Here is a 23,131-nt window from a genome sequence, read left to right as displayed (position 1 = left end):
AATTTCTCCTAAAACTCCACACATGGAGAAATGGAGCAAATATTTTAAAACAGAGGGAATACTACAGAGTACAAAGTACTAGACAGTCTTAGTACAATGGTTCTACTCCCTCCGTGTACTATTAGGACTTTCAGTAATATTAAAAGTTGTTAAATCTTTTTCAATGTCTAACTGTTATACATTGGGACTTCTTCCTCAATTTTGATTCACTAGAAAGAGGTAATACAAACTTATAAATTTATAATGCATGCAAATTAAGGTTATCAAGGTCATTTTATTTTATAAGTTGGAGGCACTTTTGTCATTTTATCTACTTCTCTTCCTCTATTACTCCGTTCTCTCTTGAGGAATCACTGAAACTTGCACAAATTTCCAAAGTGTCACTTCTCCTAGTGTTCGCCCAATCGGATGCTTTCTCTAAAGGCCCTATTTTACACACTTTGCTACTAAGGTGTCTTTTTATTCGCTCGACTAGTTTACAGCCGCAGATTGGTATTTCAAGAGATACTTTTCTTAAGATGCACCATTGTTATTGAGAAAAGAAGAAGAATGGAAGACAAAGACAGAGAGATGGGGGTGATTGTTGTAATGGGTTTTGGTGAGGAACTAAAGGTTGTGATGGTGTGGTAGTCGAGGCTATGATGGGTGGTGAGTGTATTGATTTCCCATTTTTGATTTTTTAAAAATGAAAATAAACAGTTGATTTACAAATTCCGCTAATCAAACTTATCAATTGGGGCTTGCTCTTCGCTGAAATGAGAGGATTTGTAACTGAACTTAGGCTTTGTTTGGTTCGTCTTAACTAAGACTTTGTTGGTTGCATTTAAATTCCGGGGAAATACATATTGATGGGAAGTTCATTAATTTTAGTAATTACTGTTTGGTTAACAATTTGAGAAGTTGATATCAATTGTGAAATTAGGATTCCTACAATGGGAAATAATTTACCAACCCCTACATGGGCTATATTGGCAACTCAAACTTCCTACATCTATATTGGTAAAAAATAAAATTACATTATTACCATTTAAAATTGTTATATTACATTAATACACAAGAATTACATGAGTTTACCAAACAAAATATAAGATAATTAGTGGGAAATACAATTTTCTTTAGTGTCAACCAAACATGATAATAGTTTCCTCAAAAAAAAAAAAAAAAAAAAAAAGAAGTTAAGTGCATCATTGACAAAATCATCACATGCAATCACTTGTTCGAGAAAATCAAGAATTACTCGAGACTTGCAAAATCGATAGGGCATGCGGGTTAAACAATTGTCCGAGACCAAAAATGAGATAGTCCATGTTATAAATTCCAAAGGGTATAGAGAAGCTAAGTATCAAAAAAACATAGAGACACTTTGGGATGGAGATTCCCTTACACTTCTCCACTTTCAACTTTCAAAGTATCTAGCCCACTAACACGAGTCGGGAGGACATGTGAGAGGTTTCGATCCAATGGGGCCCTTATCCTTACTAATTTTTTTTTTTTAAAAAAAAGTGTCAAAACTTGAAGCATACAACCCCAATCTAATCCAAAAAAAAAATCCAATTCTAATTTTAAACTCGCATAAAAACAATAATTTTACATAACTCAACTTTAAAATAAACCCGACTCAACCTAATAAACCGACCTCATTATCAAAACTGACACATGGCTGATGGGTGTAACTCTTGCCGTGCAAGCGGTTACATAGGAGAAATCAGACGTTTGAGAGAAACAAAAGGAAAATAAAAAGCGAGGGAAAAAAAATGCTCAGCTCATCTCCTCTTTCTCTCTCCTACACGTTCGCTTCTTCTCCAATTCCTCTCCTCACACCATTTTTGCAATATTCAAAGCTCCAAAAATGTCTACTTTATTCCATTGGAGAAGGTTGTTGGGGCAATCTGCGTTGCGTCGAATCCTCTTTTCCGGCGAAGATCGGTGGAGGAACATGATTCAACCGCCGGCGCTCATCAATTTCCCGGCGAGAAATCAAGAGAGATGCAATTGGGGCGGCGATTTCCCTAATCGTCGGAGAATTATGGCGGAGGTGAATTGCCCTAGGTGTTCTAGGATTATAGATGTATTTTTATCTAAAAATCAAAATCAAAATCAGAATCTAAGTCATGTTCATAATTCGTCAATTGAGGGTGATAATGTTGTAGAATTTGATTTTCAAGCTGTTTGTCGTTGCCCTAATTGTAAATCTGAATTTTATTTTCGTCCCCATAAAATGGATCCTGTTCATGGGAGTTTTCTGGAGATTGGGAGCTCTGAGAATGGTAGAAATAATTCTAATAACAGTGTAATTAATAGTGATGATGGTAATGATAATGACGAGAAATTTAAGGATAATGATGATTTCAGGATTTCCTTGAAATATTGGGAGGCTATGAAGAATTCATATACTGGTGGTGGTGGTGGCGGGAGGAGTGGCGAACCGCCTTTGAATGTTGGAAATGAGATGACGATTCACAATCCACCAACTCCGCCGTACATACTAGGGGTTCATTATTCTAGGGGTCATGGTCATGGTCATGGTCGTCGTGGTGGGAAGGGGAAAGATCGGCGAAATGGGGGGAATGAGAATGATCAAACTGGTTGGGGAGGAGCAGATTTAGGGAAGAATTTGCCTACGCCGAAGGAAATTTGCAAGGGATTGGATAAGTTTGTCATTGGACAACACCATGCCAAAAAGGTTTGCTCTTATTGTGAGCTTATTGAATATTGATATAGTTTTTGAATTGCTGTTGTTTTGTGATAATTGTTGTCTATTTGAGTTTATTTTATTTGGCTTTGTAGCTTAGAAAAACTTGTAACTTGTTTGTTGGAACTAGAACCTTGTTATCTTATTCATTCTCCGAATGTGTTATCTTGCATACTTACCTTTGACATAGAGATAAAGATGTGTGTAAAACTATGGGGTTGAAGGAGGAAAAAGTAGCACGCCGTATGAAGTTTACTTTAAAAGGCACTTGTGCTATTAGTTTCTGACAACCAATGCAAGTGTGCAAGACTTATATTGTCAATTTTGCACCATACTATCATTATATCACACCATTGACTTAGTGCTTGAAACAAGGATCTCGCCTAAGGTGTAGCAGAATGGGCAACCATAGTAATTACAGAAACATTGTTGTAAATTGACTCTTTAATCCTTGTAGACCTATGTACTAATGATAATTTTTTCTCGATTTCTTGAAGAAGTTTCTATGGCTTTAAATAGTTGGATACTTGCTTTAGTAGTTCTCATCTTGCAGGTCCTTTCTGTGGCTGTCCATAATCATTATAAAAGGATTCAACATTCTTCGATGAAAGGGTTTGTCTTGAGAACCATCTCCATTTTTTGTTGCTCCTTATCAAATTTGCGTTTCTTTTCAAGAGTGCAACAACACGTGCTCTGATCAGCAAATATTGAAATTATAACACTTCCATATTTCTTAAGCTATCTGTTGCTGGTTACTGTGTGCCGTTTTATGATTAAATGATTTTGATACTAGATCAGAAGCGCAGTTACATGTTATGGAGGCAGAGGATGACGATGTAGAGTTAGAGAAGAGCAATGTCATATTGATGGGCCCAACTGGTTCTGGTAATGATTTCTGATTCCTATCTATTGTTGCAAACAATGTTTCTTTTTGGCAAAATTAAGTAATATATATTTTTTAACCTAAATTTGTTGGTTTCCAAATACAAAACAGGAAAGACACTTCTTGCAAAAACACTTGCTCGCTTTGTACATGTGCCATTTGTTGTTGCAGATGCAACAGCCTTGACACAGGCAAGATTTCTCTCCTTAGTTCATTATAGGTGTTTAAGTTGACTATTTTACTACAATTTGACATACTTTGGGTCCATAATAAATTATCATGTGCCTACTTTCATATCAGAGTGTTTAATTTCAACATTGGAACTTGAGGTAAAGATTATATTGAAAAAGGGTATGAATAACATAGATAAAGACAAGGTAGAAGTCAACAAAAAAAAAAAAAGAAAAAAAACCTCACCGATGCTTACACTTTTAGTACTCCCATTGGTTTCCTCCCAATTTATTACTCTCTGTCCTTATTATAGTGTTCGTTTCTCATTTTTCCCGAGGTATCAAGAAAACAGAAGTATTAGAGTATATTATTGAAAACTTATTCAATAAATTTATAAAAGTTAAACAATTTTATTTATTTCACTCTTTAATCTGTTTTCAAGGAAATTAATAACAGCACGCTGCACGCCTGCACAGTTAATCATGCTATCATGCATTTTTTTTTTAAAAAACCAAGCTAGGAATACCATTAATCAAGAATTGGACAAATTGTCCATAAGTACAAAGGGGGCAATAGCGGAGGGACAGTGATATTCCCACACTTGCTCATAACCAAACGGAATTATCCTAGCTAGGTGATGGGCGACAGAATTCCCATTCCTACGAACATGCGACCAAGAGACAAAATCAAAGTCTTTACAAACGAACAAAACATCATCAAGAACAGAATCAAGATCAGAGAAGAAAATAACAGCTTTCGAGAGAGGATTTATGTCGACTTGGCTATCTGATTCAACCACCAAATTCTTCACACCATACCTTCTTGCAAGCTTTAGGCCGAAAAGGATGGTTTTGCATTTTGCTATTTCTGGGTCAGCTGCCTCGAGTTCTGCGAGTTCCAGCAAACAGCACCTCACCACTTGCATTCCTTTCCACTGCACCAAGGCCTATCCACCCTTCGTCTCGCAGACTAGCATCACAATTGATCTTTATAAAATCAGCTGGGGGAGGGCTACATACCTTTGTGCTTCTTTTCCTTTGCATTCCAACAGCACCATATATCTTAGCCAAGTACTTAACATAATCTTCTACAGGCTTTTGCACCCTCTCTATTATCACAAGGTGCGGCACATCCTTGCCATTAAAAATTTTATCATTTCTTGTGCTCCACAGGTACCACAATAGAGAAGCCCCTCTCAAGCATCTTTTAGAGTCCGTCTTTTGCCAACGCACCATCATTTCCGTGAAGTCTTCATTTGGGTTTGTAGGCACAAGAATATCACAGTCAAGTTCCTTCCATAAGTCACGCACTGTGTGACAGAAAAAGAGAGCATGACTCAAGGATTCATACATGGAAGGGCACCATGGACATGAGTTTGTCTTAGCATGTGTCTGTAGTGGAGCAGGTCTCGGGTTGGGAGGGAATTGGTGCAAGCTCGCCATAAAAATTGCTTCACCTTCGGTATCGTCTCGAGATTCCAGATTACCACCCACGCATCATGACATTCTTCTAGATTACAGGACTTGCCGAGTAGATAGGCAGTCTTGACACAATAAACGCCGTCATTCTAAAAAGCCTAAGTTAATTGATCCTTGGGGGTGCGAATGCTAATGGGAATTTTCATGATACATGCTAATATGCTATGTCACGGGCCTCAAAGTTCTCAGCAATCAGTTCAAAGTTCCAATCTCTTCTCTGCTTGTCAAGCAAGTCACCCACCATAGTAAGACCATCTACTCTCGGGGAAAGGATATGCTTCCCTTGCTCATCCGCAACCCAGGGATCATCATAAATATTGATTGATCTTCCATCCCCAACTCTCCAAATAAGCCCCTCCTTCACAAGTGCTTTCGCGCTCCAAATACTACGCCATGAGTAGCTTCCGTTCAATCCCAGTAGTCACTGTGGGGATAGTACTTTCCCTTCATGACTCGAGCAAAGAGGGAATTTGGAGCAGAGATAAGTCTCCACGCCTTTTTGCCAAGTAAAGCATCGTTGAAGACTGCCATATGCCCATATCACGAAATCCCAGTCCCCTTAGACATTTTGGTTGACACATATGGTCCCAATTGATCCAATGCACCTTGCGACGATGATCCGTATGCCCTCACCCAAATTTAGCGACCATTGACCTGATACCATCAATCACACTCCTAGAAAACTTATATACCCCCATAAGATAAGTGGGTATAGCTTGTATGACCGACTTACTCATCATTTCTTTAGTCGCCCGAGACATAAGCTTTTCTTTCCATCCATTCAATTTCTTCCGGATTCTGTCCTTCAATGAAGCAAAAACCATTCGTTTCGATCTCCCTGAAATGGTCGGAATGGCCAAATACTTTTCATGCTCATTTACCATTCTCATCCCCAGAATTTGAATCAATTCATCCTGCTTCGACTCATACACACCTTTGCTAAAAAAGACCTCTGATTTTTCGTAGTTAATTTTTTGTCCAGAAGCTACTTCGTATACGTTGAGTAAATCAACTATCTTGGAGCATTCCTCTCGGTTGGCTCTAGCAAAGAGAAGACTGTCGTCAGCAAAAAAGAGATGAGACATTTTCGGCCCATTTCTATGGCACCCGCACCATGAACAAGCCTGTGATCCGACGCTTTTTTGATCAAATCCGAGAAAGCATCAGCAGTTGATTCTGTTTGATGATTCTGTTCCTTCACCAGTTATTCCTTCTTGGATTTTACCCACAGTAAAGGATGACACAAGCTCATCAGCAAAGTGTGGTTTGGCCACTTCTTTTGAGACCATGACCATCAATGAACAACAAGAGCCAAGAAGGGAAAGGAAATTGTTGTCTGAGAAGGGCAAAGGGTGTATGGAGCAGCAGGAGGGCAGAGGGAAGCTGACAGACATGGCAGAGGAGATGGCGGTGCGTAGTGTGGGCAGTGGAGATGGCGAAGGCTGCAGCTGCTTTGTTCGGACTCCAGGTGGCCTTCTGGCTAGGATATACATGTGTGCATAATTTTCCCTTACCCCTAAGTGCTATGATTGTATGAGTAATTTACCTAATTGTAACTCTGACATTTGATCCTGATAGTATAGTATAGATGTTAAGTCGATGTTGGTGACGAGTAGTATTAACTTATCTAATGATGTTTGAACTATTTTAGCCATCTAATTTACAGCAAAGTTTCCTTATTTGATTCCAAAGAAATTTTTTTTTGGATGATTTAGAACTTTTAGTCCATTTGATATGATGCAATGACTTGGGTAAAGAGAAGATCGGAAGATGTATTAGTTGAACAAGAATTGCAGGTGTATTACCTTCATATTAACAGTTTATTATCTAGGTTGCATAGATACGGATATGGATACAAAACGGATACGGGATACGACGATTTAAAAAATAGGGGATACAGATACGTGAAAATATATAGTATAATATATTATTAAATTTAATAGAATTTATTTAAATCATTGAAAATTTTAAGATCATATAAGGTTTTACATATTTAAAAATTCTAGTGAGATGAAAAAGTATTTGTAAATAATATATAAACATTAAAAATACTGGTAAAATTAGACAAAAATAAATCTAAAAATATATTTAGACAAAGGAGCGAGAGAAATTCGAACCCTTGATAGTTCGGAATAAAGAACTATGCCGGGTTTTAATTCCAGAGCTTATTTTACTAACGTAGTAAAAGTATGTTGAAGGTAATTTTCTAGGAAATACCAATGCCTTGTGGAGTGTTTGGCTCTGGCTCTGGCTTTGGAAATACAATTTTCTAGGAAATATGATTTTCTAGGAAATACCAATGCCTTGGTGTATATGAGATTTTACTATCATGCATAAGTGTTGAAATATATATATAAAAAAATGTTTTCAATGGATAATTAATAAATTTAGGCACAAATTTTCAAAGTAAAATGAGGAAAAATTTGGGATAACATTAGCGTTGAGGGTAATTTGGTAAAAGAAGTATGATATAGAATAAAAATTCCAAACAAGCTAACATTTTGAGACATCCGAAAAGGAATACAAACACTACATTATGAGACGGAGAAAGTACATCCATATCCTTAATACTTCTTCTGTTACACATTATGTGCAACAAAGAGGTGTGCACATTTCCCAAGAAAAAAAAATAGAAAAGCCTAATTAACAAAGTAGGGGCATGTGATTAGGGTAAAGTGGATGATTAATTAATTTGTAATGGACCGGCAGTTGGGCCAGCCCATTAGAGTTTACCACCGTAGGGCCAAGCAGAATCACATGCAACAAGAGGGGCAAGCTAAAACACAATTCAACTTCAACGGTAACGGATTTGGAAGAACAGGGGGAAGCATTAGCGTTTGTCAAGCAAGCCAATTCGGGAAAGAGACAAGCTTGAAAAGGAGGAGACACCACTTTAGCAACTATGACAAAAGGATTGTGAATCCCAACTTGTAGAAGTCAACTGTAATTAGTTTAGGGCAAATTGTAGTGCTTGAGTATAAATTGTAAGGCTAGTAGTGTAGCCACTTATCCAGAAATTTTGTGAGAACTTGTTGGAGAGTAGTAGCCTGAAGCTACCCTAGAGAGTGATAGCCTCAAGCTGTCGACTATCCTCACATTGTAATCTTTTGCTGATTAATCAAATACACTCAAGCTTTTGGCCTTAATCGTATCTTAATTTAGTAATTAATTTGTTGTGCAACCCGGTTCCTTACAACTTGGTATCAGAGCAGTGCGGTCATGGCAGGTGGTCCGTCGTTGAGCCAGCGAGCGGACGCGGCGGACGAGAGGTTGGAAGAAGTCGAATCTCGGTTGAAGTCGATTGAAGATAAATTTCAGGACCAAGAGGAGTCCATTGGGCGCGCTGTGGCGGAGGCCGTGGGTAAGGCTGCGGCAGACACCCAAAAGGCCATTATCGACAGCTTCGCTGCTCTGTTCGAAAATGAGAAGAAGAGGCAGGAGACTGACCGAATCAGGTTGGAAGGGAGAATCGATCGTTTTCGGCAAGACCAAGAAGTGCAAGCCAACCTATGGGCGAAGGAACTGGAGAAATTTTGGGACGAAATTCGAGCCACCATAACGACGGCGGGGGTCAACCGACCACCACGACCACCGTCTCCACCAATACAACCACTGGAAGGGGAGAACAGCCAGAACCGAGAGGGGAACTCACCCAGGGGAGGTGGGCTTTGGATGACGGACTGGAGGTTTAGGGAGCCACGTGGGTGGCAGGATGAAGGTGGAGGGGAAGGGCACCGGTGGAAGCACCGAAACCTCGACATGCCGGTGTTTGTTGGGAAGGATCCGGACAACTGGGTGATGAGAGCGAAAATGTACTTTGATTTTTATCGTTTATCCGACGAAGATCGAGTCACCGCGGCTGTCGTGGCGATGGACGGACCGACACTCCAATGGTACCACTGGGAAAACAGGCGTCGTCCTTTCGCCCACTAGACGGATCTGAGGTGCCAGAGTGTTAGAAGGAGTTCCGGCCAATGAACTCAGGGTCATTACAAGAGCAGTGGTTGGCTGTGCAACAGACGACCACCGTGGAAGAGTATAGACGGAGGTTCATTGAGACGACTTTTCCTTTGGATGAAGAAATAATGAGAGGACAATTCATTTATGGGTTGAGCGAAGAAATCAAGGCTGAAATCCGACTTTTGGATCCGACCACCTTGGATCGGGCCATGGATTTGGCCGGAAAAATTGAGGCCAGGAACCGGGTTAACAAGGGTAAGGTGAGTGTGGGCTCGTGGCGAGGCGGGTCAAGTTCAACCGGCCCAACCCCAAGTGGATCCAGCAGTAAAGGCGGAAGTGGGCTCATATCTACTTATGGGCTTCCCACTAACACTGGCCCAAGTAGAGTATGGCCCAAAGTGAATGAATCTCAAGGGTCCGTTAGCCTTAACAAGCCCGCTATAGTCAAGGCTCTAAATCTGTCAACGAGCCTCGAAGATTGACTGAAGCTGAACTTCAAGAAAGACGAGCGAAAGGGCTGTGCTTTTGTTGTGACGAACGTTGGGGTGTGGGGCATCGTTGCAAAAGGAAGGAGCTGAGTGTGTTGATGGTGGCAGGGAGGCCGGAAGTGGAAGAGGAAACTGAAGAGGAGGAGGAGTCCGAGGAGGGAGAGGTGCGTGCATCTTTGTGCTCGGTTGTTGGGCTCACAAACCCCAAAACCATGAAACTCAAGGGGAAAGTAAGAGGCAGGGAGGTGATAATTATGATTGACCCCGGAGCGACACATAATTTTTTATCACTCCGGTTGGTTGAGGAGGTTGGTGTGCCGCTTGTTGGAGATGGTGGGTTCGAAGTGTCCTTGGGCAATGGGGAAACCGTAAGGGGGAGTGGGGTTTGTAGAGGAGTAGAGATTAAATTGAAGGGGGGAGTGGTGTTGGTGGAGGATTTCTTACCTTTAGGATTGGCAACGTCGATGTAATACTTGGAGTGCAATGACTTGAGAAACTCGGAACGGTCACCACGAATTGGAAAACTCATGTCATGAGTTTCGAGCTTGAAGGGGAGCCAATTACCTTGGTGGGGGATTACTTGGTACAAAACCCAAGTGTCCCTCAAAGCCATGATTCGCAACCTTTGCCGAAATAAGGGGGGTTTACTTGTGGAGATTAATCGGGTGGAGGTATCAAGGGAGCTGAAAGAGGAGAGTGTAGTTCCGGAATTCCTAGGGGAAGTGATTAGCAACTTCGAGAGGGTATTCAATATGCCTAACGGTTTACCGCCCAATCGAGGGCATGAGCACGTTATCACTCTAAAGGGGGGTAGCAACCCGGTTAGTGTACGACCATATCGCTACCCTCAAGCTCAAAAAGATGAGATTGAAAGGCTCATCCAAGAAATGCTTGATGCCGACATCATTAGACCTTCTACTAGTCCCTTTAGTAGCACGGTCTTGCTTGTGAAGAAGAAGGATGGTTCGTGGCGGTTTTGCGTGGACTACCGGGCTTTGAACAAAGAAACGGTTCCGGATAAGTATCCGGTTTCGGTGATTGATGAGCTTCTTGATGAGCTCCATGGTGCGGTAGTTTTTTCAAAGTTGGACTTGAAGTCCGGCTATCATCAAATTCGGGTGAGACCCGAAGACACCCACAAGACGGCATTTAGAACTCATGAAGGGCACTACGAATTTCTAGTGATGCCCTTTGGGTTGACTAATGCTCCGGCGACTTTCCAATCCTTGATGAATGACGTGTTCCGACCATTCTTGAGGAAATTTGTGTTGGTATTTTTTGATGACATCTTGATTTATAGTAGGAGTGAGGAAGAGCATGTGAAGCATGTGAAGATTGTGCTTGAGAGGTTGGCCGAAAATAGCTTGTATGCTAACTTGAAGAAGTGTGACTTTGGGCGAACCAAAGTAGCCTACCTTGGGCATGTCATTTCGGCCCATGGGGTTGCCCATGGATGGAGAGAAGGTTGAAGCAATTATGAAGTGGGAGACGCCTAGGAACTTGAGAGAATTGAGGGGTTTTCTCGGGTTAACGGGGTATTATTGCAAGTTTGTGGCTAATTATGCACAAATTGCGGCCCCTTTAACTATTCAACTTAAGAAGGATAGTTTCGGGTGGTCCATAGAGGCTACCAAGGCCTTCGAAGAGCTCAAGTTGGCCATGGTCAAGGCTCCGGTGCTCACTATGCCCGATTTCACTAAGGAGTTCGTGGTAGAAATCGATGCCTCCGGTTTCGGTGTTGGTGCGGTAATGATGCAAGGAGGTAGACCAATAGCTTATTTTAGTAAGCTATTAGGAGTATGAGCAAGAGATAAATCAATCTATGAAAAAGAGCTCATGGCTATTTGTTTAGCAATTTTGAGATGTAAACATTACTTGCTTGGGAGACATTTTGTAGTGAGAACCGATCAACAAAGCCTTCGTTACATTACATTACAAAGAGAGGTGAGTGGGGAGTATAAAAAATGGATGAGGAAATTAGTGGGGTTTGACTTTGAAGTGCAATATCGACCGGGAGCTTCGAATCGTGTAGCCGATGCACTGTCTCGAAGAGACCAAGCTAAGGTGCAATTGAGTGCACTGATTCATTCTCATTCTATAAACTGGAAGGAGTTGGAAAAAGAAATAGAGGGAGATAAATGGCTAGGCCAAATCAGATTGGGCCTTGAGAAGGGGGAGAAGAGCTCAATAGGCTTCACTTAGAAGGTCAGAGAGTGATGTTTAAAGGGAGAATTGTCATCCCAAAAACATCACCCTTCACTCAGACGCTGCTCCATGAATATCACGACACCTCAACCGGCGGCCACGACGGAGAGGTCAAGACGTACCTCCGCCTTGCCGCCGATTGGTTCTGGGTCGGCATGAGGCGGGCCGTGGGGGATTATGTTCGGAAGTGCAATAATTGTCAGAGAAACAAGGCAAGTCAGCGGAGCCCTTTGGGTCTCCTACAGCCGCTGCCCATCCCGGAAGCCATTTTGGAGGATATCTCCATGGACTTCGTGGAGGGGCTTCCCTTGTCGAAGGGGATTGATTCGGTTCTTGTGGTGGTGGATAGGCTATCGAAGTACAACCACTTCATTGGGCTAAAACACCCCTTTAACGCCTTGAGGGTGGCTGATCATTTCGTGCGAGAGGTGGTGCGATTGCACGGATTTCCTTCATCAATAGTCTCTGACCGAGATAGGGTGTTCATGAGCATTTTCTGGCGAGAGCTCTTCCGCCTACAGGGGACTCAATTGAAACGGAGCACCGCTTACCACCCGCAATCCGACGGTCAGACTGAGATTGTCAACAAGGGTTTGGAGTCGTATTTGCGGTGTTTCATCGCCGATCAGCCTAAGAAGTGGGCGAACTGGTTGCACTGGGCGGAATACGCCTATAATACCTCTCCTCACTCCGCCACCAAGCTCACTCCTTTCAAGGTGGTTTACGGCCGTGAACCGCCCAAACTGTGGCGAATTGGAAATGGGCAGACTCCCGTTGATCAATTAGAAGAGACCTTGAAGGAGAGGGATGAGATGCTCGACGAATTAAGGGTGAACCTGCTGAAAGCTCAGCAAATTATGAAAGAGTATGCGGATAGGAAGCGCCGCGACGAGCAATTTGAGGTTGGGGAGGAGGTATTTTTGAAGCTCCAGCCGTACCGCCAGAGATCCTTGGCGAAACGACCAAATGAGAAGCTTGGGGCTCGATTCTATGGGCCTTTTCGTGTGTTGGAGAAGGTAGGGAAGGTAGCTTACCGATTGGACTTTCCTCCCTCTTGTAAGATTCACCCGGTTTTCCACATTTCACAACTCAAACGTGCAGTGGGGATAGCTCCGACCATTCCGGTTCAATTAACTGCTGAGATGGAATTAATCGTGGAACCCGAGGAGGTGCTTGAGGTAAGAAGGTCAGCGACTCGGACGGATGCTCCGCCAGAGGTCCTGATCAAGTGGCATGGGTTGCCACCGTTCGAGGCTACTTGGGAGGATAGTGTTTCCATTGTCCAGCGTTTTCCGTCTTTCTACCTTGAGGACAAGGTGAATCTCGAGGCGGCGGGTAATGTAATGGACCGGCAGTTGGGCCAGCCCATTAGATTTTACCGCCGTAGGGCCAAGCAGAATCACGTGCAACAAGAGGGGCAAGCTAAAACACAATTCAACTTCAACGTAACCAAGAGACAGAGAAGACGGATTTGGAAGAACAGGGGGAAGCAGTAGCGTTTGTCAAGCAAGCCTATTCGGGAAAGAGACAAGCTTGAAAAAGAGGAGACACCACTTTAGCAACTATGACAAAAGGATTGTGAATCCCAATTTGTAGAAGTCAACCGTAATTAGTTTAGGGCAAATTGTAGTGCTCGAGTATAAATTGTAAGGCTAGTAGTGTAGCCACTTATCCAGAAATTTTGTGAGAACTTGTTAGAGAGTAGTAGCCTCAAGCTACCCTAGAGAGTGATAGCCTCAAGCTGTCGACTATCCTCGCATTGTAATCTTTTGCTGATTAATCAAATACACTCAAGCTTTTGGCCTTAATCGTATCATAATTTAGTAATTAATTTGTTGTGCAACCCGGTTCCTTACATAATTCAACCCACACCACCATCCACCAGGCCACTAACCCGCCACACCACCACCCACGCACCCCCAGCACACCAGGCCGCCACCTTAGCCACAGACCCACCACACCACCACCAAGATTTCGACTTTCGCCCACCTCGTAGACCACCAAGAAACCACCCATAACCAAATAAACCCTTCCAAAAAACTTCACCCACCATCTCGAAATCGCCGTACCCACCTCGAAATACCCACCTTACCCTCCCTAATTGGTCGTACCCACCCCCAAAACCACCAACTCCAACCGGAAAATTCAAACACCATGAATCCCGACCCTACAAAAAAAACAACCCTAATAATACAAATGAAAAACCATTACCTTCACATCATCAATTGAACACCATGAAACCCGACTCTATCATCAATTTAAGCTTTATTTGGTCAAATTTAACCACTAAAATTCTAGATCTAGAATTTTTATGGTTAAATTTGACCATAAAACCTTCACATTTGAGTTTTAGTGACAAGAATGAAACAAAAGTAGAAGGAAGAGAGAGAAAGCGGAGATGGCGACAAACATGACAATGGCAGCGACTTCCGACGAAGGTGGTTGTTGAATTTGAGGGCTTGAGGGGAGATGAACAAAGAGAGGGGGAATTTATGGGTAGATGAAGATAGAGTGGATCGGAGATCGGTACGGTGGTAGTGGTGGTGGTGGTACGGTGTTTGCCATTGAAGGAGATGGTTGAATGAAGAAGATGGTTGAAGGAGATGGTTAGAAATGAAAGTACAGGGGTTGATTGGGGTTGGAAATTGGAAGAATGAATCTGTTAGTTTGGGGTTGAATTAGGTGTAAATTATTAGATTAATTTTTTTGAATAGATTAATTAGAGTTATCAATAACTTAATAATATATGTTTTAATGTGTTAATTGAATTTTAGTAAGGGTATGTTGGTAATTTTATTCAAATTTTTTTACTAAAATAGGAAAGTTTCAGTTTGTTACACATAATGTGTAACTTCCGTTTTTGGAAAATGTTGCACATAATGTGTAACGGAGGAAGTAGTTATTATGTAATTAAAATTTGAATTTGGGAACTTAGTGCCGCTGGGTGGGGGGGTACTATATAGTGTATAGAGTCTTGACTTCCAAATTAGCATTGGAATGCAAATCCTACATATTTTATCCTCATGAGCGAATTGGTGTAGGTTTTGGCTCAAGCCTTTTGGCAGCATTCTTATCCCAAGGCTTGGTACTCTAGGGGTTTATAGGGAACATCTTGCCCAAACTGGATCTACTTTGGTAAACAATCATAGTGTTCTTTTGAACCTGTTTTGGCTGATGCTTAACTACTTTGTTGCTGGTGCATGAAGATCATATTGTGATTTTAAAAGCATCTTTTGGTCAAAAAATTGGAGGAATTAGCAAAATGTGAAAAAAATTAAAAGATATAACTGACCATAAGACTATTAGCTAAATACACATTAACCTCTGAGTTGATCTGTATTATATCACCTGATCACCCATCTTCAAATAGCACAAATCTAGATTGCCAAATGCTTTTCAATTAACTCTTGTCCAGATCATTCAAATTCTACTCTATAGTTGTGAATCATCTCTTTATGGATCATCTGTCAAGTAGCAGTCTGGATTGTTAGATGCCTGGAAGATAGGTCTTTCTTGACTGGTTCATATATATAATTTCTTTACTTATTGATGGTTCTGGTGGTAAGGGTGATGGACTGATCTGTTACATACATAAACTCAATTTGGTTGACTTATAACCTTAGGAATGAGGCACTAGTCTCATACCTTAGTCCTCAAGCTAGGCTAGGTGCAACAAGGACAATAATCTGGATCCGAGGCATTTGATGTGCAACTGCAAGGGCCACAGGATGGGTGCCCCCCACTTTATTCTTTTCTTTCACTACTCCCCCCTCCCCCTAATTAAAAAAATAGAGCATGATAAGAAGATTAATAGCTACCTCCGTTAGATTTTCCATATTCTTTTAAGGGTGATTTTCGATTTCTCTTTTTGTTAAGCTATTCCTCCAAAAATAGACCTGTATATCCGTAGCAATAATATAAAGTGGGTTACATGGATTATGCTATCACATGGGCGTGTATGCAAAATGCTAGCTTGGCACATAAAAAAATGAGGAGAAAAAGAAAATGAAAAACAGAGGTTTTAAAGTTTTTTTGTTTTGGCAAAATATGTAGAACATATAATCTACAATGTTTCTCAGAAAAGCGTGCCCCACATGCTTGATGTGTGGCCTTCGTTTTGTAACTGTAATCACTTAATTGTTTTTATGCCTCTAGCTCCTTTGTGCTTTATAAAACTTAGTCTGTAATACCTTTTGTAATTTAAATGTCTTGAATTCTCTAGCCTCTTTCAGGGTCCTATAAACGTGTGATTCCTTTCTTTGCAGGCTGGCTATGTTGGAGAAGATGTCGAGGCAATATTATACAAGTTGCTTATGGTATGGCTAGGTTGCCACAATATTGTAGTTCAAAGTGATCTTTTCATTTCTTGGCTTATAATGTTTCACTTCAATTACTTGCAGACTTATGTGAATTGTTTTTAAACTTCTATTTTTTCTTTGGAAAAAGGGGTGTTTTTTTTTGTGGGGTGGTGGTGATGGTGCATGAACTTAAAAGTACCCTAGACAGAGCTTAAAGACTCCCATTAGTTTGAGACAATGGGATCACCGTGCTTGTGCTTCTATACTTTTATTCTTCAACTTTTTGAGTTGCTAATTTATGGTATTATGGGCTGGATTGAAGCCAATTTATGGTATTATGAGTAAGGTCCGTTCTGCCTGCAAAAGTGTTAAAAGAGTGCTCGATTTGATATTTATGAAATTTCATTTCTTAGTGCTTAGACAGTTTCAGTGTTTACTGGTTTTGCCTTCTTGGTGAAAGACTTTAAAGATGTTATTGTTTTTTTTTTTTTTCCTTTTGTTTTAAGTGAGATTGTGCTTGAGTACAATAAAGGAATTTCTATTCTGTGAGGAGTGCTCATGGACTGGACATGCACAATGGAAGTATAAACATGAAATATTTGCAAGACTGACCATTAACTTATGAGTGTTGATGTGTTAGGAGGTTTTTGGATTCCCATAAAATTTTTTTTGCCAGTCTAGAAAGGATTGAGGAGTAATTTTGTCATGGGCTAAAGTTTGAAAGCAAAAGCTAATTGTCAGTTGGTAGAGAAGCTATGATTATAGGAAAGTATCAACCTTATGTTCACATTAAAATGATTTCTGAATGCATATAAAATTATTCATGTTTTGCAGCTACATGCAGCTGTTCCATTGCAAATTAAGTTTCTTGTTTAATATATATATTCATGTACTTGTAATGCTCAATCTTTGTGTTTCCGTCTTTTATTCTATATATATCCTTCATTATCCGTTTGTAACTTTGTGCTGATTTATCAAATTTCTTCAGTCTTTTAACTATTACCCTCCTTTACAAAGAACGCATATATGATCTGTAAACGTAATTACTTAATGCTCAGGCTGCAGATTTCAATGTTCAAGCTGCTCAGCAAGGGATAGTCTACATCGATGAGATTGATAAGATAACTAAAAAGGTTAATTGATTTCCGTAAAGAAATGCTCTGATATGTCTATGGTTTCATACTCCAGATATTTTATAAAAGAGAAATTGGATATACAGGCTGATAGCATGAATGATAGTAGAGATGTCTCTGGTGAAGGTGTTCAGCAAGCCTTGTTAAAAATCCTCGAAGGAACTGTAAGTGATTCGTTCCATGTTAATCATTTATTATTTTGATTATTGTGCTATGACAGTTATAACTTCTATCTATAGTTTCTAACCCCGGTCCTATTATAATCTTACACTTGGGTTTGGCACAATTACAAACACTAGAAGTTAAACGTAAACAAATCTTGGAAGTGAATTTATAGGGTAAAAGATGAGAAGGTGCAGAGATGGATTGAGTGAGGAACGGAAAAAAAAACTCAATTATTGACTTTATCTTAATATTAAAGTGTGAAATAAATTTAAGGTTGATGGAATGGAGAAAGAAATGGTTTGATGGGATGAAGAGACAAAAGGGGAAATATAGCTATTTTATTGAAACGGAGAGGGACTTAATGATTTATTGAGCATTCGGAGTCTCATGTCATGATAAAAACTTAATGTTGTTTGTAAGTGAAGGATTGATGTAATGTTCTTGCTATCTATACAGTGGTTAATTACTTCTATATCGTTCAAAAAACACCTTTGGGTTTGAGTTGAAAAGGGAGGAAGAAAGCCTAACCTCTTTATTATAGACTGTGTGCACTTTTTTCTATTCTTTGTGGCATTGCCTTTGATGTTTGCGGCTTTTAATTCTTTGTCAGGTTGTGACTGTTCCTGAAAAGGGAGGAAGAAAGCCTTCTCGTGGAGACCCTGTTCAGGTACTTACAACTAAATTATCTTCATTTAATGTGCACTTTTCACTCAATTTCATTGATACTTTGGGTGGCAGAAGGTTTTGGGAAAGTAGTTGTATAATTCACTTGTGTGTTAGAATAGTTTCCATAGCTTGTCAGTGTAAGGGTACGAATGAAGGACCATCATAGTAGGAAAGAATCAGTCAAAACACCAAATGTGAATTAAAATTCTGTAAAGGGGGGGGGGGGGGGGGGGGGGGGACCCGGTCGAGCCACCTTCAAAGTAAGATTTTTGGGACTTGGAAAGTGAAAATGATTTTGTCTTATCAAGGATCTTGGACCAACTTCCAGTTTATCTGCTGAAGATGCTGCTGTAGGCTCCTCAATAGCTGAGCCATAGGAGTACAATAGAAAAGGTAAAGAGCTGATGTAAGATTCAGGTACTTAGGTAGAGAATTAGCAATTTAGGACCATAGCATAGTTTCATATGTACGAAGTATGGTACATTAATTTTCCTTTTACTAAATTAGTTTTGTATGCTTGAATTGATTAGTTAGCATATAAAATTTCTCATCAACCTGTCAAATCTCTTTTCCTTTTTCTGGTTTTATTTTTTGGCGGGGGTATGGGCTCAGTTTTGCAAAATATAATGTGATCCTAGTGGAGGAAAGACTGAAAATTAGGCATTCAGTTATCACTGTTGCTGTATTTGAAAATAATTTACCTTTTACAAATCATGAAAACACGATTCTCTTAGCTTGAGAAGTTTCATGCTTGCTGGCTTTTCTAGTAATCAGTTTGCTTCATTCACTTTGAGTCAGTGTTGTGGTTCAAGACACCTATAAATGCCAGTGGAAACCTATCATACACATCACATTGACTCAAATATTTAGAAGATGGAGCCCTCTCGTGTCAATTGTATAAAGCATAGATTTCCAAAGTTCTATTCATGTTCATGATTTTAGTAACTTCTTGGGGGCAAGTCTTGCCGTATTATCACTGATTATGGCTAGAATGGAGGGTAGAGATAAGAAGTGAATATGAGTTGAAAGATGGTGTAATTTACAGTCCGTTAGGTACTTTAATTTATATTGGGGTTCGTTTTGATCACACATGCATGTTTCACATAATCAAAGTTTCTGGTCATTAGCATTGCCTTTGACTCATTTTATCCTTGACTATGACCCCTGAATTCTTTAGATTAATGTTTTGATATGTTTTGCATGTCATGCTTCTTTTCTTTTCTTTCTTCTTTTTATTTTTTTTATTTTTTTTTTTCATTTTTATAGTAAGGCCTTGTTCACTTCATCTAATTTTTGCTGAACAGAAATTAAACTTAAATTAACTACACTAAACTGAAATTATTTTTGCTGATTATCTATTATATTTCTTCTTTAAAATTAGCGAATTTTATTTAATAGAAATTATTTTTACTGAACTGAAACTATTTTCGCCGAACTAAACTTATTTTGACTTAACTAAAATTATTTTTACTGAAATGAATTTATTTTTGCTGAATATTTTATTTTAAGGTGAAGTGAATAGGGCCTAAATGATGAATGTCACTCTGTTTCCACTGTTTCCCTTGACCAACCCCTTCCCTTGGGTCTCATGGTGATCTGGACTCAGGCTACTGCTAATTGCCTGACTTAAAATCACCTAGTTGTTTGAATGCCCTATTAAACTTCAGCATGCCCATTGGCTTTTTGCAGATTGACACTAGAGATATTCTTTTCATCTGCGGTGGTGCCTTTGCTGATCTGGAGAAAACAATTTCGGAGAGGTAATGTAATTGAAAAGGGAATAGATTGCCAGAAGGAGATCATTTGATATGTTTTTTTTTCCCTCATTATTTATATCTTTATTGAAACTTGATTACTGCCAGACGACAAGATTCTTCAATTGGTTTTGGTGCACCTGTCCGGGAAAACCTGAGAAATGCTGGAGTGGCTAGTGCTGTGGTGACTTCAGCTTTACTTAAGACTGTGAGAATCCACTCCCTGTTACTTTGCAAAGATTTAATTCTCTTCTTACTATTACACAAATATGTGTTAACTTGTCTGCCTTAATCATTTTTTAGTTTCTTTTGTTTTGGACTTGCCCTTTATTTAGAAGTAATGATATTATACTAAGTTGTTAAATAATCTTCTTACTTTCAGGTAGAAAGTAGTGATCTTATTGCCTATGGTCTCATTCCAGAATTTATTGGCCGCTTCCCAATTTTGGTTAGTCTATCATCATTGACCGAGGACCAACTAATGCAGGTAACGTTCCTTATGAGTTGTGATAACATATGATGATGTTATTATGGTGAATAATTGCTTCTACATACAAAGATAAATCAACCCCTTGTGAATATAGGATCTTTCCTTGTATATGAGCTAAAAGTTAACTGAACTAACGTTCAAAGTTTCACCTGATTCTTGTTTTCCCTCCTTTTCAAAGTTTTAGCATTTGGCCTTTTATTAACATGTTGGCTAATGGCTAGGTAAGCTCAGTGCATTTGTATGTCTAGTTTGTGTATAGGCCTTTGAGATACTGTCATATTGACGGGATGTTATCTATGGTGTTTTTATTTGTTCTACTTGTCTATTTATGCATAGAAGATTGGAAAGGCATATAATTTTCTTTTGAGAATATGTCTCAGTTTCTGTTTGATTGGGAGGAAGTGCTTACTTTTTACCTTGTGTGTAATCAGTCAATCTTGGCTTTGATTGGTAGAAAGTATTTTACTTCATCCGTGTACTAAGGATAAGTAGCAGATATATTTCGAAAGACACAAAGGGTGTGTCATCCATGTTCATGTGCTCAAGCTAAAATGAAACTCGAAACTTAGATGCAGGGAGGCTATGCCCTCAAAATTCATTGGTTTCTTTGAATCCAAGTTTACCACCAAATTGTCAGTAAAATCATCTTCCACATTTCATCAAGCCGACCTTTATTCACCTTCTCTTATGTCTCTTTTTTCTATGATGTTAACTTCATGCAAGATTTGTCTTTAGATAGCTTATGTGATTAACTTTACTTCCCCCCTCCCTCCCTCCCTCCCAATCAGACGGTGCCTTAGTTGTACGTGTCATTATTGTTTCTATAGGTTGGATGATGATTCCTCATGTGTAATTGTGTAAAGGGTTCAGTTTTGCCGACTCATGTGTGTACTTGCCATCTTTGTCTATGAAAAAGCCAAATCAAGTAACTGTTCATTAGCTGATCTAAATTGTCTCTGCAGGTCCTTACTGAACCAAGGAATGCTCTTGGGAAGCAGTATAAGAAATTGTTTATTATGAACAACGTAAGATTTTAGGCATTTATCTCTGTTACCATCCTCCCTCTCTTAAGCTTTTAAGCTACAAGAACTGCTTATCATGAATGATGCTATATCTTGCATATTATATCAATTTCTCTTATATTTTGCACATACTTGAAAGTATTTTATCTTGCTACACATATAGCTATACGAAATTATGACCTTATTCTTCCATGCATTGATTTGTGCATATTTTTTTATTTCAATACTTAGGTGAATCTTCACTTTACAGAAAGAGCTTTGAGATTAATTGCCAAGAAATCAATGGTCAAGAACACTGGTGCAAGGGGTTTAAGATCCCAACTGGAAAGTGTACTAACAGAGGCTATGTATGAGGTATGTGGTTCCTGTTAACATATGTGGCTATTGAAAACTGTAATAACCTGATATTTGTAATCCTTATATGAAGGCGTGTGCTTATCTGCAGATCCCAGATATGAAGGTGGGAAATGATGAGGTTGTTGCTGTTGTTGTTGATGAAGAGTCTGTGGGCTCTGTTAATTCTCCTGGATGTGGGGCCAAAATTTTTCGTGGAGATGGTGCATTGCAACATCATCTTGCTTTTGTTGATGATGGAGTATGTTAATCCAGTTTTTGTAGCATTGTTGCTGCTCATAACCATCTAAGGCTCTGTTCTTTCAACTGTATTTACCGGACCTACTTTTGCTGAATTGAACTTGTTTGCTGAAGTTTGATTTTTTTTGTTTAAAACCTATTCTTGCTGAAGTTTGATTGTTTTTACTAAAATAGAACAGAGCCTTAGTAGGTAGTTGTAGAATACAAATCATTAGCAATGATTTAAGGGTCCTATCATTTTGTTTCTGCCATTAGTGTGTTTGATGGACAGAATGTTTATCTGTCAACTGACTTATGCCCATTTGTTTTTTCCGCAGGAAAGTGCTGAATCGGTGATCAAAGAGTTGCAAAGGGGTAGAAGAGGGATTATTCAGACAGGTATTAGCCTATAATATAGGATGGGGTTTGTAGAAGCAGCCAAACCTAGAGTTTGTCATACTGTCTTATTCTTTTTCCCAATTGTTAGCTTCTCTTTACTGATCTTGCTTGTAGGGTTTTCAGTCTTTACCCTATACCTTGATCTTCCTAGATCAAGTAGATCTTGCCAATTAAGGATCACATGTTAGGATGTGGTCGTTGTACTGTTATAGATATTATTCTCCTCTCACTCTATTCATTACCAAGGAATACAGATAGGCAATGGAAGTTCATGTATAGTGTATACTAGTCGCCTCACCATATGATATTGGTGATCAGGTTCATCATCTAGCAGTGAAGTTTGTAAACGGGCTGTTATTTCTTTTGATTTTCAATTTCTTAGGATCAATTGTATCTTGTTACCTTTTTGTAAGCATTTTTTGACAACCAATTGTAAGCATTACTGTTTATAACTTCATAATAATATCAAAATATTCCAGATTTCTGCACTTTACACTGTACTATACATTTTTTTTTTCATGGTCAATAAGAAACTTTAATCTTTTTCGACAATTCTTTCTTTCTAATTTCTTAAGTGGCAAATGGGACCCAAAATAAAAGGAAGGAACGAAGAATTCATTTGTTCTAAATTTTTAATGAAGTGCTTTAATGAAGTGCGCTTATTGAGTTCCACGCAAAGATCTTACTTCCTAGTTCTCATGTCAAGTAAAGCATAATAACAACTCAAGGTAATCAAGGTAACATTTAACATTTG

General features: G+C 39.5%; 1 protein-coding gene across 2 annotated transcripts; it reads left to right on the top strand.

Annotated features, from left to right (window-relative positions):
- Positions 1-1,680: 1,680 nt before the first annotated feature.
- Positions 1,681-22,800, top strand: LOC145639226 (CLP protease regulatory subunit CLPX1, mitochondrial-like). 2 transcript variants are annotated; one of them, XM_081690402.1, is made up of 15 exons: positions 1,681-2,683; positions 3,246-3,304; positions 3,486-3,577; positions 3,687-3,766; positions 16,143-16,193; positions 17,234-17,308; positions 17,395-17,472; positions 18,084-18,140; positions 19,829-19,899; positions 20,002-20,101; positions 20,276-20,380; positions 21,346-21,408; positions 21,637-21,759; positions 21,851-22,000; positions 22,317-22,800. In XM_081690402.1, exons 1-15 carry the CDS (start codon positions 1,850-1,852, stop codon positions 22,389-22,391), a joined length of 2,013 nt encoding a protein of 670 aa, XP_081546528.1. In that variant the 5' UTR covers positions 1,681-1,849; the 3' UTR covers positions 22,392-22,800. The 2 variants fall into 2 exon arrangements, with proteins under 2 accessions (XP_081546528.1, XP_081546529.1); XM_081690403.1 differs by lacking the exons at positions 21,851-22,000; positions 22,317-22,800 and having other exon boundaries at positions 21,656-21,759.
- Positions 22,801-23,131: the final 331 nt, after the last annotated feature.

This window comes from Chenopodium album, chromosome 7 (genome assembly GCF_948465745.1).
Source record: "Chenopodium album chromosome 7, dcCheAlbu1.1, whole genome shotgun sequence".
In the NCBI taxonomy this organism is placed as follows: Eukaryota; Viridiplantae; Streptophyta; class Magnoliopsida; order Caryophyllales; family Amaranthaceae; genus Chenopodium; species Chenopodium album.
Note: the sequence above shows the minus strand (reverse complement) of the source record. Positions and strands in the feature narration are given on the sequence as shown.

Bases quoted from the DNA above. Each gene is read 5' to 3' on its own strand.
- LOC145639226 (XM_081690402.1), top strand. From the start codon at position 1,850: ATGTCTACTTTATTCCATTGGAGAAGGTTGTTGGGGCAATCTGCGTTG. The intron at 18,141-19,828 runs GTACTTACAACT...GGCTTTTTGCAG, and splicing joins CTCGTGGAGACCCTGTTCAG to ATTGACACTAGAGATATTCT. The intron at 20,102-20,275 runs GTGAGAATCCAC...TCTTACTTTCAG, and splicing joins CTTCAGCTTTACTTAAGACT to GTAGAAAGTAGTGATCTTAT.